A 15792-nucleotide genomic window follows, 5' to 3' on the forward strand; every position below is an offset into this window, starting at 1 on the left:
AAAGAGCTCTGTTAGGAACATATGGAACAATCAGATCTCTGATGTATGATGGAGCTAAATCATTAAGGGCTTTATATGTGAGGAGGAGAATTTAAACTCTATTCTGGATTTAACAGGGAGCCAATGAAGGGAAGCTAAAATAGGAGAAATATGATCTCTCTTTTTAATTTTCATCAGAACTCTTGCTGCAGCATTTTGAATCAGCTGAAGGCTTTCAGCTACATTTTGTGGACATCCTGATAGTAAAGAATTACAATAGTCCAGCCTTGAAGTAACAAATGCATGGACTAGTTTTTCAGCGTCACTCCTGGATAGGATATTTCTAATTTTGGCAATGTTCCAGAGATGAAAGAAGGAAACCTTAGAAACCTGTTTAATGTGGGATTTAAATGACATGTCCTGGTCAAAAATAACACCAAGGTTTTTTACTTTATTATCGGAGGTCAATTTAATGCCATCCAGGTTAAGTGATTGACTAAGCAGTTTCTTTTTTAAAGACTCCGGTCCACAGACGACAACTTCTGTCTTGTCTGAATTTAGAAGCAGAAAATTTTAAGTCATCCAAGTTTTTATGTCTTCAAGACATGCTTGTAGTCTATCTAACTGGTTGGGTTCATCAAGATTCATGGATAAGTAAAGCTGAGTATCATCAGCGTAACAGTGAAAATTAATTCTATGCTGCCTGATAATTTGACCTATTGGAAGCATATATATAGTAAAGAGAACTGGCCCAAGTACTGAACCCTGTGGTACTCCACAATTAACCCTGGAGTTTAAAGATGATTTATCATTTACACGAACAAACTGGAATCTGTCAGACAAATAGGATTTAAACCAGCCTAGCGCTGTTCTCCTGATCCCTACAGCATATTCCAGCCTTTCTAAGATAATTTTGTGATCGACTGCATCAAATGCACCACTGAGATCTAACAGAACCAGTACAGACACAAGTCCATTATCTGAGGCCATAAGAATATCATTAGTGACTTTCAGCAGAGCTGTTTCAGTGCTATGATGAACTCTGAAGCTTGACTGAAACTCTTCAAACAGGTCATTGCTGTATAAATGCTCACACATTTGATTAGCAACTATTTTCTCAAGAATTTTAGATAAGAATGGAAGATTGGATATAGGTCTGTAATTTTTCAAGTCATCTCGATCAAGTGAAGGTTTCTTAAGCAAAGGTTTAATTACAGCTAACTTAAAAGCCTGTGGTACATATCCATTTACTAAGGATACATTAATCATATCTAAAATGGGGCTTGTAATCAGAGGGAATACTTCCCTAAATAATTTGGTTGGGATTGGGTCTAACATACAAGTTGAAGGTTTAGATGAAGCTAACATTTCTGATAACTCAGGAAGCTCCACAGGATCAAAACAGTCCAAACACAAATCAGGTTCTGCAGTTACTTCCAATGTTGTCTCACTTGCTGAGGATGAAGTAATCATCTTCAGGAGTATGTCAAAGATTTTCTTTTTAATAGAATCAGTTTTATTTTAGAAGAATCCCATAAAGTCATGACTGCTGAGAGCTAAGGGAATGGATGGCTCAACAGAGCTATGACGCTGTGTAAGTTTAGCAACTGTACTAAAGATTATTGTTTTATTTCTGTATTTTATCTCAGAAATAAAACAAGCAAAACTGTTTGTTTGTTTGTGCTGCTTCCCATTTTCTAATTTATTTCAGGTGAGAAAAGCCGTGACTGCAGTTGTTGGTGACTGGCTTTTAAACATGAGAGATCGGTATTCGTATTTCCACAAACTCATTCCGCTCTTGTTGAGCAGCGTCAGTGACATGATCCCAGAAATAAGGTTTGAATGGACAATACAATCTCCCTCACCTAATACTTTAAAAATGTGTTATTACAAAGTTTAAATGGGACCTGGCTCCTGTTAAACAGTATAGAGTTCCTGTGTGAAGTTTTATTTAAACATCTGTACTCTGTAGCTTGCATGGTTTACAGTCGTTTCTGTAATGGTGTCTTTGGAGGAATTTCCCAGAGGTTTTATTTTGCAGATGCAACATTTCTTTATCAAATGCCATTTCTGTAGATCCTGATTTGAACTCTGGCTCTATTTTTCTTTCTTGCTTATTTTGTGCTGTTCCTTCCAAGTGTTCATTTTAAATATTAACATTTTAGTTTCCTTTGTTGCTTATTAGAAATGATGCTTTCATTAACTGATAGAAAATGTAAAAAAATATAGCGGGTAAAATAAGTTTTGACCATGTCCAGGTTTACTTTTATATCTTTTTACAACATAAACTTTTAAAACATACATATATTATATCTTTTAATATTTCTATTGAGATTAAGGTATTTGTCGGTTACCCAAGAAATTCACACATGCATAGACATCAAAGCAAATTTGTCCACAAGTTATCTGTAGTGAAGTGGAATGGCATGGCACATGGAATAAAGATGGAACACACGAAGAAAGGGATGTGCAAGGCACATAGAAAGTAAAGACTGAAACAACTGAATATCAGCTGGTTTAATAATAACTGATGGCTTTAATGTTGAAAAACATACCAATGGCAATGATTACTGCTGCATTTATAAACTTCTGAATGTTTCAGTGAGTCATGTTGGAGCCATATTCCGAAAGTGTAAAGAACTTAATTTCACCAGCCATTGTCAGGTGCCTTTTGTAAGATTTTTGACAGAGCTGTCAAAAGATGAATGAAAAGAGGGGACAAAAGAGAGAAGGAGCATTCACTGAGAACATCAGAAAGAGCTTGAAATAGCAGGGATAGATTTTCCCCTTAAAAATGATTAAGTAATGCACTCAACTGCATAGGCCTTTTTACACACATACTGACTGCGCAAGACTCCACTGCTGAAGAAAAAGCATGTTCAAGCTTGTTTAAAGTTTGTTACAGAAGATTTGTACAAGCCTGTTAAATACTGAGTTAATATCCTCTGGTCAGATGAGGCTAAAGCTAAATTCTTTGGTTGTCATTGCAACCACCATGTAGGGAGGAATAATGTGTCTTTACATTACCCCAAAAACGCAAAGCGAAAAGTCAAGTTTGTAGGTGTGGGGAGCTGTCTTACATCATATGGAAGTGTCAGACTCATATAAATGAAAGACAATAGGCCCAAACACACAGCCAAGCAAACTCTAGTAAAACTGTTTGAATTGCAATGTCAGTCACATATAAAAAGGGCCGTCTAATCTTCGAGATCTGAAGGCAGTTTGTGTGAATGAATGGGTCAAAATCAAATCTGAGCAATACATGCGACTAGTTTCTCCAAAGAGGAGAGATCTTGTGTCATTACTAAAAAAGGCTTTTCTACAATGGGTTAAATACATTTCTATAAGTGTGTTCAATACTTATTCATTGTGTCTTTCCAGGTTTTTACTTATAACTTTATTTGTGGACTAATTTGCTTTGATTGCTTTGTGTGTGGGGATTACTTAGATTGTTGCAGACATCTGTGTGAACTTGATGTTAATTAAATATAACATCAATGAAATATATTCACTGAGAAAAAACATTCATGAGTTTATTACTTATTTTACATGCTGTACAAGTTTGGCTTTGGTCAGATTTCATGTCGTAATATTTCAAGTGAGATTTCCAGGTGGGGTATTAAATTATTTTTTTATTCTTAAATTCTCATCAGATATTTGATTGTAATTAAATTATTAAAATCAAATATCTGATGAGAATTTAAGTTAACTGCAAAAAATAACAAGTATGTTGCATGTTAAAGTTTGTACAGTCCAGCATAATTTGAAGTTAAAGATTTTCTTTAAATCACCCTGAATTATGATTACAAGTTTTTTACCTATGGAGACCAAAAACTGTGACATGATTGTAATTTTTCAGTTTTTGAGTTGTTAGTGACTATGAATATCACAGTATATGGAATCAAGCTCAGAAAAGAGTTTTAAAATATATATATATATTCCTTTTAAAATTGGAGTAAACATGTTGCAAATCTCTAAACCGTATTAAAAAGCGCCTAAGTAGAAGGGATTTGGGATGTTTTACCAACTGTTACAGAGTGTTAGCAGCTGATTTGTGGAGACAAGCCGGCCTGCAGTGGGAGAAGGAGAATGAGGACGACATAAAGGACAAGATGGACTTCCTTTTCACCCTACCTCCTCACTATCCACATGAAGGTCAGTCATTGTAACAGCAACATTGTTCCTCTCAGCTTTTATACATGAAGTGAAAATGTGTGAGTTGTTTGCAACAATGCAAAAAAGTGTGGAATGGCTTCAAAATAATACCCGCTGTGTTTTCTTTATGAAAATACCAGCTGACCCTCCAATCCTCCCTGCTAAATATCTGCGGTAACTCAAAAAGAAGAGAACAATCAGCGGCTGTGCAGTTGGCCTTTTTTTTTTTTTTTTGGAAGAACTCTTCAATAAAATCCTAATTTATATACCTAAAGTTTAAAAAAAATAATCAAGTGATTTTTTACCGTGTTTATTTTTTATTTAATAATACAAACCAATAAGAAGAAAGTTCATTTAGAAATTTAAAATGATCTTTATTAATGTGTTGACAGCTTATAGTAAGCCTTACCTTTTTATTGCAGCTGTTCTTGGTTATTACATTCTATGAAAATAGGCTTTCTATAACTGTTCTGTTGTCAGGGCAGGGAGTGGCTTGCAAAGATTAATGTTCGCCTCGGGTCAAAGAATGAGCGTGAACCTGAACATGGTCACCATGTGTTGCCTAAGAGCCAGTGATAAGTGTACTCAGCTCTACAATTAAAGCTTCTGCACAAACATCAGAGCTACCAATGCAACATGAAAACCAGCACTGCCTCAAAAGGAAAAACGAAGTGTCTTTTCTTTTCCTCCTCCTTTGTCTTTCACTTTCTTGCCATCATAAATCTGCTGGCTCGCCCCGTGTGAGGAGGTCACTGTCAGACAGCAAAAGACATCCAGAAATGGGCTTGTTGTGGTTTGCCTCTCTGATTTATACCTATCTGCCTTTAGTCTTTGCTTCCTTTCTCATCACTGTACCTCTACATGAGAGAGAGAACGAGAGGGGTTCCCAAATCAAAATTAGCAGTGAAATTCCATCCTAATATGATGTGTGTTTTACAGTGCCTAGCAACAGTTTTGACATCCCTTGAACTTTTTACACATTTTGCCTGATTATAATCACAGACTTAAATGGCTCTAAATGGAATCTTGTGTGACAGACCAATACAAAATGGTGCATATTTGTGAAGTAGAAGGAAACCGACACGTGTATCAACATTATTACAATAAATTAATTGGTTCGTTTTTAGTGTTTTTGTAAAACCACATTTCACAGTGACAGCTGCAAGTTTTTTTGGGTTTCTACAAGCTTTGTTCTCCAAGAGCAGGGGTGTCCAAAGTCGGTCCACGAGGGCCGGTGTCCTGCATGTTTTAGATGTTTCCCTGAATTGAGGGAATTCGGTCATTTCATTTGGGTGGGTTGGAGAAGGGATGCATCTAAAAGTTGCAGGATGGTAGTTCTTGAGGACTGGACTTTGGGCACCGTGATCTAAACCATACCATAATAGCTGTGGCTTTAAGTTTAAGGTCATTATTCTGCAGGAACATGAACCTCCGTCCGAGTCTCAAGTGTTTTGCATCCTCTACAGGATTCCCTTCTATTTATTTCAGGCATATCCACAGTCAGGGTCTTGGAAAAACTTTGCGCCAGTCCCTGAGCACAAACTTGCTTTGTGGCAGGTTTTCGGTGATAAATTTCAGGCTTTTAAAGTAAAAACGTTGGGAACAATACGCTGTTTACTAAACACTGTTTTTGCTTTCATTTCTATTTTTATTAATGATCACAGAGATTCAGAGACTTTTACTCAGAAGTAGACCAGGGTGCTCCCATTCATTAAAATGAGGTAAATACAAGCATTTTCAAAGAAAGAGTGACCCATATCCTCTTCTTGTTGGTGACCAAGTTGATCAAAATGGAAAACAAGACGACACTTTAGATTTTTCATATCTACAGTGATTTACACATTTATTTTCTTCAAAAATCCAATGAAGCAGCGTCTGCTTGGCTTGTTTCATGAAAATATTAGAGTTTTAGTTTATTGTTGAGCAGGTAGAACATTATAATCACAATATTTTTTTTTTTTATCTCCTTTTTGTTGCCCGCAAATAGTTTCATCTTGACTTGTTAAAACGTTTGGACAGCCCTGCTTTAGCTCCGTCCATCATCCCATCAACTCTTACCAGCTTCCCTGTACCTGCTGAAGAGAAGCGTTCCCACATCATAATGCTGCCACCACCATCTTTAATACACTCCAAATAAAATACACTGAAGTCTGTGCTTATATCGCGGCAAAATATGAACAAGTTCAAATGTTATGAATGCTTTTACAAGGAACTGCATATATTTCACAATCGGTTTGGTAAGTTGTTTAAGCAATTATTTTGTTGTAAGAAAACATATAGACCCATTAAATAAATTAGAAAGTTATCCAAAGTTTGTTTATTTCTGTGACCCAGTTCACTAAGTAAAACACATTACATAGATTAATTACACATACACTAATGTTTTCATTAGTTCCTTATCGGAACACAATTTATTGAAAATGATTGTATTTTTTTCTCTCTAGTGCAACGTCCAGGACTGGGCTGCAGAGAGCTGGTGGTCAGAAACCTGGGTAGACTGGTGCCAGCTATCGCCCACGATGTGACCGACTGGCTGGTGCCGACCCGGGTCCGCACGTCCCAGCTTCTCTCTGTGCTGCTGCTACATGCCGAGGACCACACCACGCAGCACCTGCAGCATCTGCTGGCCGTGCTCTACCGGGCCTGTACTGACACAGAGAAGGACGTGGTAAACAATGTAAGTCCCAGAGAACCTTTCATCAGAAAGGAAGGATGTGCTGCAATATTTTAGTTATGAATCAAAAATAAAGAGACAATAGAAGCTTTGGTGAGAGAGAGAGATTTGTTGAGTCAACAGTTTTGCATTCATTTCAGTTCAGCTGTTTTCAGTTTTGAGTGGGACAAGCAGGGTTCAATGAACTAGGATGCACCTGTTCACAATAATGGATTGTCTGGATCTTTGATGTGTGGTGGATTAAAAAAATGACTTCCTCTTCTCTTTCGTCCTGATGTCTCCTATTTTTTTCCGTCTCTCTTCCTCTCTGTACTCACCAACAGTGCCTGGCAGCTGCTAAACTGATTGGGACTTTTGTCCCCCCACCTGTCTTTCTGAAGCTGATGCTTGAACATGTGACAGCCCCGAGCTCTTCCTCCTACCCCTGGACCCCCCTCATGGTTCTGGCTGCAGTCCTAAGAGGTGGCTCCAAACAGCTCCTAAAACCACATCTCCAGCTGGTCGCAGACACCCTGGTGCAGCCCGAAGTTTGCCAGGAATATCAGCAGGTCAGCGGATGATAACTTGAGTCTGAATGCACATGTGGTCTACCAGTTTTTTGTTGGTTTTTTTTGCCAGATTTTCACGAGTACTGTAGACCATCTGTGCCCATTATTAACACACAGGGGTGTCCAAACGTTTACATACACTTGTAGTTCATACGTTTTGAATAGTATTGAGGTCAGAGTTTTCCAGAACTTGAACATTAGTCTGCTTTATTCATTTCAAAAACAGGTTTTTGTGTGTTTAGGATATTTGTCCTACTAGAGCAGCAAATGGTGTCAAAGTTTCAACCATCAAACCTGTCTCTTTCAGATGAAAGCAAACATGTTAGAATGATTGAAAGCAACCCAATAATGACCAAGACTCAAGCCAGTCATGACCTGAAAGGTGCTTTAACACCAGTGTTACTGTTCCCAGTGAAGCTAGTTTAACATCAAGATGGACCAACTCTTTAAAATCCCAATACCTCCTGGAAAAAGCAGCCACTTACTTGACCACAATTAGAAGAAGTAAGTTTGGAGGAGTCAAGGTGAAACTTTCAAGCCTGAGAATGCTGTATACCAACCTTAAGAGCTTCACAATATATCATTTTGTAATCTTGACTGATGTATTTCGATCCCAAGGGACTGCTTGGATATTATTGGTAGGATACTTTCGATTGAGGTGCCATGCATGCAAATTCTGCATGCCAGTAATGCATTTGGCCTGTTGAATGCTCACTGCGGGGGCTGAGATCTAAGGATCACAAGGAGTGTTAGAGACATTGTTTGTAGTATAGCTTGTGTTAATTGTAATCAATATCATCACAATATTCAGCAATAGTGGCGGTCCCACATCATGCTAAGTTCTGCTACACTCCCAGTGATAATGGTCCTTTGCACAAAATAGATGGAATAAAGAAGAATGACTTCCTTCAAGGTCACCAGTTTCCCCTCAGATCAACAGCTAGATGCTTGAAACTTTGAAATAATTTGGTGTTCCAATGGGACAATGATATAAAACACACCTAAAACTTGATTTTGAATAAAGCAGGCCAACCTTAAGCTGAGTGAATGATCTCAGCCCCTTTAAAGTTTGTGCATAATGCTTAAACTCGGATTTGTGCCGGGGAACCAGACCGTTTTAATGAGCTCTGGCGCTTCTGATCAGAGGAGTGGTCAAACATCCCGAATTATGCCAGAACCTCGTTGATTACTTCAGAAACTGCAGTTTCTCCACAACTTGTTAAAAAACTTCTTACCAAAGGCATTAGTGGTGATTCATGTATAGATTTTTTCCACTCTGTGTGGATTAGACAAAAACTATGCACTTAATTTTTGTTTTTAAATAATCATTGAAGTTGTATCTTGTAATATCATTTTATCCTCATTAAAGAACAGATGAAATGTCTTTTAAAAAGCCTATAACTAATATAACATTTATTCTAGTGACAAATTTAAGTAAGTGGAGCTGTGTTTCCCAGCTGGTACTATGTGCTTCAGCTCCTTCTCATGTTTGATTAGGAGATCTTACTGTTGTCACTGGATAGAAAGTTGTGTTTGATGAAAGTAGCTTTGTACGATAAGAAGGCTAAACAGCTTGGAAACTTGAGTTGGAGACTATCCAAGATCAGCAGTTATTTCATCGGGTTTGCTTTTGAGTAATCTTAAAAACATGCCAACTCTGGTAAAATGGTTGCCAGCTCATGTGATGTTTTTCATGTCTAATATTTCAGGTCTTTGATCAGACCGTTGCTTTTCTCATGAATTTCCATCTTGTACATCTGCAATGTTGCTCTGTTATAAAAGTTTTTTTTGCTTGTGGATAAATATAATCCGCTGTTTCGCTCTCGCACATAAAAAAGTTTCCCTTGCTGTTATCTGGTGGAGCGCTATTTTTGACCCTGCTTTTTAATACTGACTCATCTGTACACATGGCCCCATTTATTCCTCTCAGACTAGGTCCTCTGTGAGATAACAATAACAAAAAAAATCCACTACTTTCACGTGACCCCTGTCTGGCCACCGTGACCCCAAGGAGAGACGAGGCAGCATATGGGGCTTCACGGCTGCAGTTCGGCTGTGGCATTAAATTTTAAAGCCTTACACGGTCAAGGCCAGTGATAAACGAGGAAGGGAAATCGACCTCCAACCCCCCCTCTCGTTGTCCGCCAGGGGTCAAGCGGAGGGAGAATTAACAGGACGGCAGAGTCACGCGCTGCCACACAGATGTGGCCAGACCTCTGCTTCCTCTTCGTCTCCTTCTCCATCTATTTTGTTCTGTCACTGTTTTTTGAGGACAAAGCATAGAGAACGCTGTCCCTGAAGAGCTCTGGGCTCAGATAAACCACCTGCGACATTCTTTTCATAGCAGGCATTGTTCGGAGCACAGAGCAGGACCTTCATCTGTAAATAACACCATCGTAAATATAAGGGCCATCATCTAATATGATGTTTTTTGCCTTTTTTCTGCTATAAGGTCCAGACAAGAGCAATTCTGGCCTGATTTTGTATTTTATTAAATTTATTCACTTACAGACTCACAAATGACAGCTCATATTTAGGAGACTAAATATTTTATTTTGATTTTAATAGCTGAGACCTCAAAAAAAAGGGTATGGATTTAACCTGATAGAATTACATGCCTCGTCAAACAGGATTCGAATAGAAAGTTCAGTAGACATGATGTTTGACTTGGATGAAAATGGATGCCTGTTTAGATTTTAAACATAAATTATCTTCAAAGTGAGCAGAAGTAGTGGGAACCTCGAGGCCCGGCTAGGAGCTGAAAAAAGTGACAGCTGATATACGAGGCACGACATAAGCTCTCAGCTCTTTCAACTGTGTTTTCTTTTCTTTGTGTCTGTTAAAAGGCAAAGACAGCGCACAAAAATAAATGGCAGGATACTCAGCGGGAATTAAAAATGTTGCTCGTAAATTGAAGACGAAGAAAGCCAGCGGCTTTAGAGGCTTCCATCTTAGTAATTTACAGTATGTTTGCAGTCTTCTTTTAAATAACACAAGAGCTCCTTATCTGAACGTTATTTCAGTGAATATTAAGAGATGTAGAGTTGGAGATAGTTTGAATCGACACTTTTTTGAACCTTTTTATATTTTGTCATGTTACAATCACAAATTTCCATGTATTCTATTAGAATTTTAGATGATAGGCCAACAAAAAGTATCTGAAAAATCTGAAAAGTGTGTCTTGTATTTGTATTAAGGCCCATTTACTTTGATTCCCCTAAATAAAATCCTTTTTAGTCTTTACGATCTTTTTTTATTCTCTGTTGTCAAATTTATTTACTAATTAGGAGGAAATTAGCTGTACTGGACAGACTTTATTTAGGGGTGTCACAGTATAGTATAATATCATAATCTTCCAAAAGATAATAAGATGATATACAAGAATTGTCACTTAAAAAAATTGTTTGTGTTTTTATTCCAATTTTAACTAAAGATGGCGTGTCTAAAATGATTTAGACCCTTCTGAAAAACCAATGGAAATATCTTTGTTGGCATATGACAATTAAACCCTTCTGATCCTGGCAAGCTTTTTGCATGTTTCACTGGTATTTGTGACTGTTGATCTTTTGCAATGATCTCTAAGCAATTGAGGGTCGAAGGCCTCCCTGCCTTCACTCTAATCTTTAGCTCCCTCCACAGATTCAATTCAGGACCCTGGCTGGGCCCCTCCAAAACTTTAATATTACACCCAGTCAAAAGGAACATGTTAGTCAAATTACAATAATACTTAAAATCTCAATTTAAGAGTGTAAGAAGAATTTTGAGCTGCACGGTTTGGTACAACTTTGCTTATGAATCAGGCGACTTCTTCCTTGCACACGCAACATGTTATGTTTTTGTTTCGCAAACCATGAAGCCATATTCCTAACACTTCACCATTCTGTTTCTTTGTGTGGATCTTTCACATAAAACCTTATTGAAATACATTGATGTGGTTGTAACATGATAAAATGGGAAAAGGTTCAAGGGGTGTGAATACTTTTTTAAGGCCGCTGTATTGGTAAACAACCAGGCTTTCTAACAATTAATATGTGTACTTTGAAGAAATATCCCATAGAGTAGATCTGCAGGAGGCCGTCTACTTAGTCAAAAATTTCACGTTACAACATAAAGGATTTTGCTGATTGCTAAAACGTGTTTCCAACATAAGCACACCTTACACGTGCAACTCCCTCTTTCGCCATGAGTACCAGCTGGATGCTCCTTGTATTGAATGACATTGGGCTCTAAAAAGAGCAAGTGTTACTCTGCTGCAAAGGGGTCTACACAAACTCACACACACACTCCCCGTGTTTGTTTCCCTGTTTCCATAGCAGTATCACTGGCAGTGTGGGGTTAACTCCCCTCTGGATAGAAATTTATCGCATGCTAAGGCTTCTTGAAGAGGAGTTGGCTGGATGTAAGTGATGTACCATACAGTGGTGGACAGATGCACCACATGGTGTAATAAGGCCCCCGGAGCATGCCTATTACAATATAACCAGGTGTATTTCGCCTGCCTCCAGGTGTCCAACCAGTCATTACACTGCAGAACTTTTCCGCTCTAGGTTTTCCTTACTCTGTTCCAGTCCTAATGGGTGTTTTCTGCACATGTACAACCTGCACGTCTGTGTTTGTACACTAATGCATGAAAAGGGTTCATACTCCTTGTACTTGAACCATGTTGTGTCACATTACAGCCATAAACTGTAATGCATTTAATTGGATTTTGTGTGATAGAACAACACAAAGTAGTGCATAACTGAACTGGAAGGATGAGGGGATACGTGGTTTTTCAAAGTAAAAAATTCGGAAGCCTTGCTGAGTTATTACTTTGTAGAAACACCTTTCACCTCAGCTACAGCTGCAAGCCGTTTAGGCTATGTTTCTACCAGCTTTGCACATCTGGAGACTGAAATCAGACACATTCAGTGGAAGGCATCTGTGAACATCAATTATCAGGTTTTGTCACCTGCTGAGAAGTGAATCTCTTTCTTTCAGGATTGACCTGTTTTTGGTTCCATCCTTCAAGAAAAGCATTCCACAGCATGATGCTGCCACCACCATGTTTTACCATAGGGATGGTGTGTTTTTGGGTGTTAGTTATTCGCCAGACATGCATGCCATGGTCTCATCTGACACATTTCTTTCCATATGCTAACTGTATGCATGGCTTGTGAAAAACTTAGAACAGAACTTCTTGTGGCTGTCTTTCAGCTCTTCCATGAAGGCCATATTTGTAGAGTGCATAAACAGTTGTCCTGTGAATAGATTCTCCTACCTGAGCGTAGCATCTCTGCAGCTTCTCCAGAGTTACAATGAGCTAGCATGGGTTTTTAATTTCTAAAAAGAGAAAAATGAAAACCATCTATCATCCTCCTTCCCCTTCAAAAGTATGCACTACTTTGTCTTGCTCTATCACTGTAACATGACAAAAAAAAGAATACTCAAGGGGTGTAAATACTTTTGCAAGGTACTGGATGTGTCAGCAGTTTGTTAGCAGCATCCCGGTTGCTCCTGGTGTCATTATTAGGCAGAGAGAGGCTGATTCACACTCAGGGATTCCCCAGCCACTGACTCGTAGCACACAGTAGGAAAGCATTTATCTTCCTATTAGGTGATCGATGGTCTAAATCCCTAACACCTGGAGGGCAGGCTACCTCTTAGCCCTCTCACACAGAATAAAAACTATATTCTCTCATTCTGAAAATCACTTATACCTTCCTCTGACAATCAGTCTTTTCCCCCATGAAGCCCCAAATGACAGGCAACATGAAAACAGGAAGAGAGGTCTTGATCCCAGTCATGGCATGGAAATTAGCCTGAGCTACAGCTCTTTGTCTAAGCATGACCTCATTGCAACACAGCGGACAGTGGACGGCAATCACACATTCTCAGACTCTGTCTGCTACAATTTTTTTCTTTCTGTAACAATGGTAAAAAAAATAAAAATGCTAAAGCATGACAATCATTTACATCTTTGCAGACCAGAGAAATAAACTCTGCATGTGAAGAACCTGGTGGTGGAGTGACGAAATCTGCTAGAATGCTGCTTGTTCTAAATACATGCTGCACTCTTAAAGCTTGCAGGACTCCAAGGAAGAAAGCCACAGATGCTTCATAAGTTTGTTAGATGATACAAAAAATCATGTACAGTAAAATACTACGTAATGAAATACAGGGTGGAGGTTATGTCATGTTCTGGGACAGCTTTGCTTTCACTGGAAACGTTGAATTCCTCAACGAAATCAAAACAAGCTGAGGTATTTTAGTACAAATTGATTTGCCTACAGTCAAAACTGTTTCTTTGACAAGATCATCTTTGTGTTGCAGCAGCATCACAAGAAAAAACAAAGTTCTAACAGCAACAAATTATGACTGGGGGAGGGGGACATTTTTAAGTTCTATCAAAAACCTTGATTGAGAGCTGAAATAAAGGGAATTATGCAACATTTAAAGAACCAGAGACAACAGATAAAATACATCACTTTGCTTAGATGACACTAAAAACCTTACAAAATGAGAGACAACTTACTGAAATACACGTTGGAGGTTGTATCATGCTGTGACGCTGCTTTGCTTTCACTATACATATCAAATCTTTCAAAGGATCTATAAAATTAAAGTCCTCAATGAAATCAAAAACTAGCTTTGGCATTTTATTATTTTGCCTACAGTCAAAGATCTAAATATCACTTTGACGAGAAGTTCTTGGTCTGAGCAGATACAAGAAAGTTATGCAGCGACAAATATTAACTGGAAAATGTCTTTTTAAATCCCTAAAGGTTTGGGCAGAGTTGAAATCCAACAGCCACAAAAAGGAAATTATTCATTATTCAAACAGAATGAGCACATTACAAAATAAACGATGGAAGAAACTTTCAGCACAAGTTTGACAGAAGTCTAGAAATGGCTACATCTACCGAATTTTATTGGGTTTTTCATGTTTTTACAAGCTTCATGCACATCTCAATAAATTAGAATATCATTGAAGAGTTAATTTAGTTCAGTAATTAAATTTAAAGAGTGAAACTCACTACGCAAAATCCTTTATGTATTTCAAGCAATAATTCTAGTTAATTTTGATAAATATTACTTACAGCTAATGAAAAACTGAATTATGTTAATCAGAAAGTTAGAATATTACATACGCCCAATTTAATACAGATTGGCAAGGTATCTCAATCCTCTCAAGGCTTTGGTTATCTTTTTGCATGTACACTTTTTCTAACAACCTCCTTTCACTAAACTTTCCATTCATATGCTTGGATACCCAGCTTCTTTAGCTTTTGTGGCTTACCCTCCATGTGGAGGGTGTCACTGACTGCCTTCTGGACAACAGCCATCAAAATGAACAGAATTAAAAGTTTGAAATGTATCACTCACTATGTGACAAACCAGTATGAATTTAGCTCTTTGAATTAAATAATATCAAAAAGCTTTAACCTCTTTGATTATATTGCAATTTACTGAGATGCACCTGGAGGAATCAACAGGTCAAGTTTGTCCAAGACAATTGTTGTTAGAGCTAACATTTGTATGAAAGAAACATGTTAATCGTGCTTTCTATGTTTTTCCGTCTCAGGTTATGTACCTGGAGCAGTTGCTGGCATGTGTGGATGTGCTGCTGCATCAGTGTGAGTCAGACTGTGGCTCAGTCAGCCTGCAGCTGCTGCAGGTTCTGGTCACCATCCAGAGCCTCTCCACTGACCCACAGCTCAGCACCAAAGTGAGGAAATGCAACACACTAAAGATACAGTATTAGAACTACAGAATTATTCCTACTGATAAGATTAAAAAATGCCTTGTTAACCCAAACTTCCTTATTTAAAGCTGCCCCTTTCACTACCTTTTTCCTGCTTTTTATTAGTAAGATAAGTGGCTTTTATGAAGCAAGAGCTATTCGAGGAATGTGAGCATTTGTACAGTTTCAAAGTGAGTACGACCAGCTGTATAATTACCCACTTAGCCAGGGAAGCTGAAATTGCACCTTTGGAGTGGAACTTTAAAACAAGTCTTGAGTGAAAGGAGGCGGATGAAGTGTGCAGAAAGAAATGAGACCGACAGGAATAGAGGAAAAACAGATGGGGAGAGATGAGTGGTATTTCTCAGCAGGTTTGTGTCATCGGTTGAGCTCAGTTTGCTTTTATAATCAGGTTCATGAAAACCAGTTCATTGCTTGGTATTAAGGGTTTGTCAAGTGGTCAGTCTCCAAACCCAAGAGGCCTACAGGAGCAGTGAAAAGTGAAGCCATCGGTGTCTGAGGGCAACATGTCATCCAGCTGCTTGTCGCCGATGAAGGCTAATGACAGGGGGGAAGCGGGAAGAAACTGGCACAGATGCAGCGCAGACACCGCACTGGCCACCAGCGTGACTATGTGTTTTCGTCTGTCTGCATCAGTGTGTATGTTCACACAGGGAGCGGTATTAAAGATGAGAAGAGAAGGAATGGATTAG

At 38.4% G+C, this 15792-nt stretch overlaps 1 protein-coding gene across 1 annotated transcript in view; it reads left to right on the forward strand.

The window, feature by feature from the left end:
* LOC124863580 (dynein axonemal assembly factor 5-like) overlaps positions 1 to 15792 on the forward strand; it is a 40122-nt gene that overhangs the window by 4099 nt on the left and 20231 nt on the right. The window contains exons 3-7 of the mRNA XM_047358026.1: positions 1691 to 1815; positions 4016 to 4134; positions 6579 to 6811; positions 7132 to 7356; positions 14921 to 15064. Of these exons, the coding sequence (XP_047213982.1) occupies positions 1691 to 1815; positions 4016 to 4134; positions 6579 to 6811; positions 7132 to 7356; positions 14921 to 15064 (846 nt within the window). The remainder of the gene's footprint in view (positions 1 to 1690; positions 1816 to 4015; positions 4135 to 6578; positions 6812 to 7131; positions 7357 to 14920; positions 15065 to 15792) is intronic.

The sequence above is a fragment of the Girardinichthys multiradiatus genome, chromosome X (assembly GCF_021462225.1).
Source record: "Girardinichthys multiradiatus isolate DD_20200921_A chromosome X, DD_fGirMul_XY1, whole genome shotgun sequence".
Lineage (NCBI taxonomy): Eukaryota > Metazoa > Chordata > Actinopteri > Cyprinodontiformes > Goodeidae > Girardinichthys > Girardinichthys multiradiatus.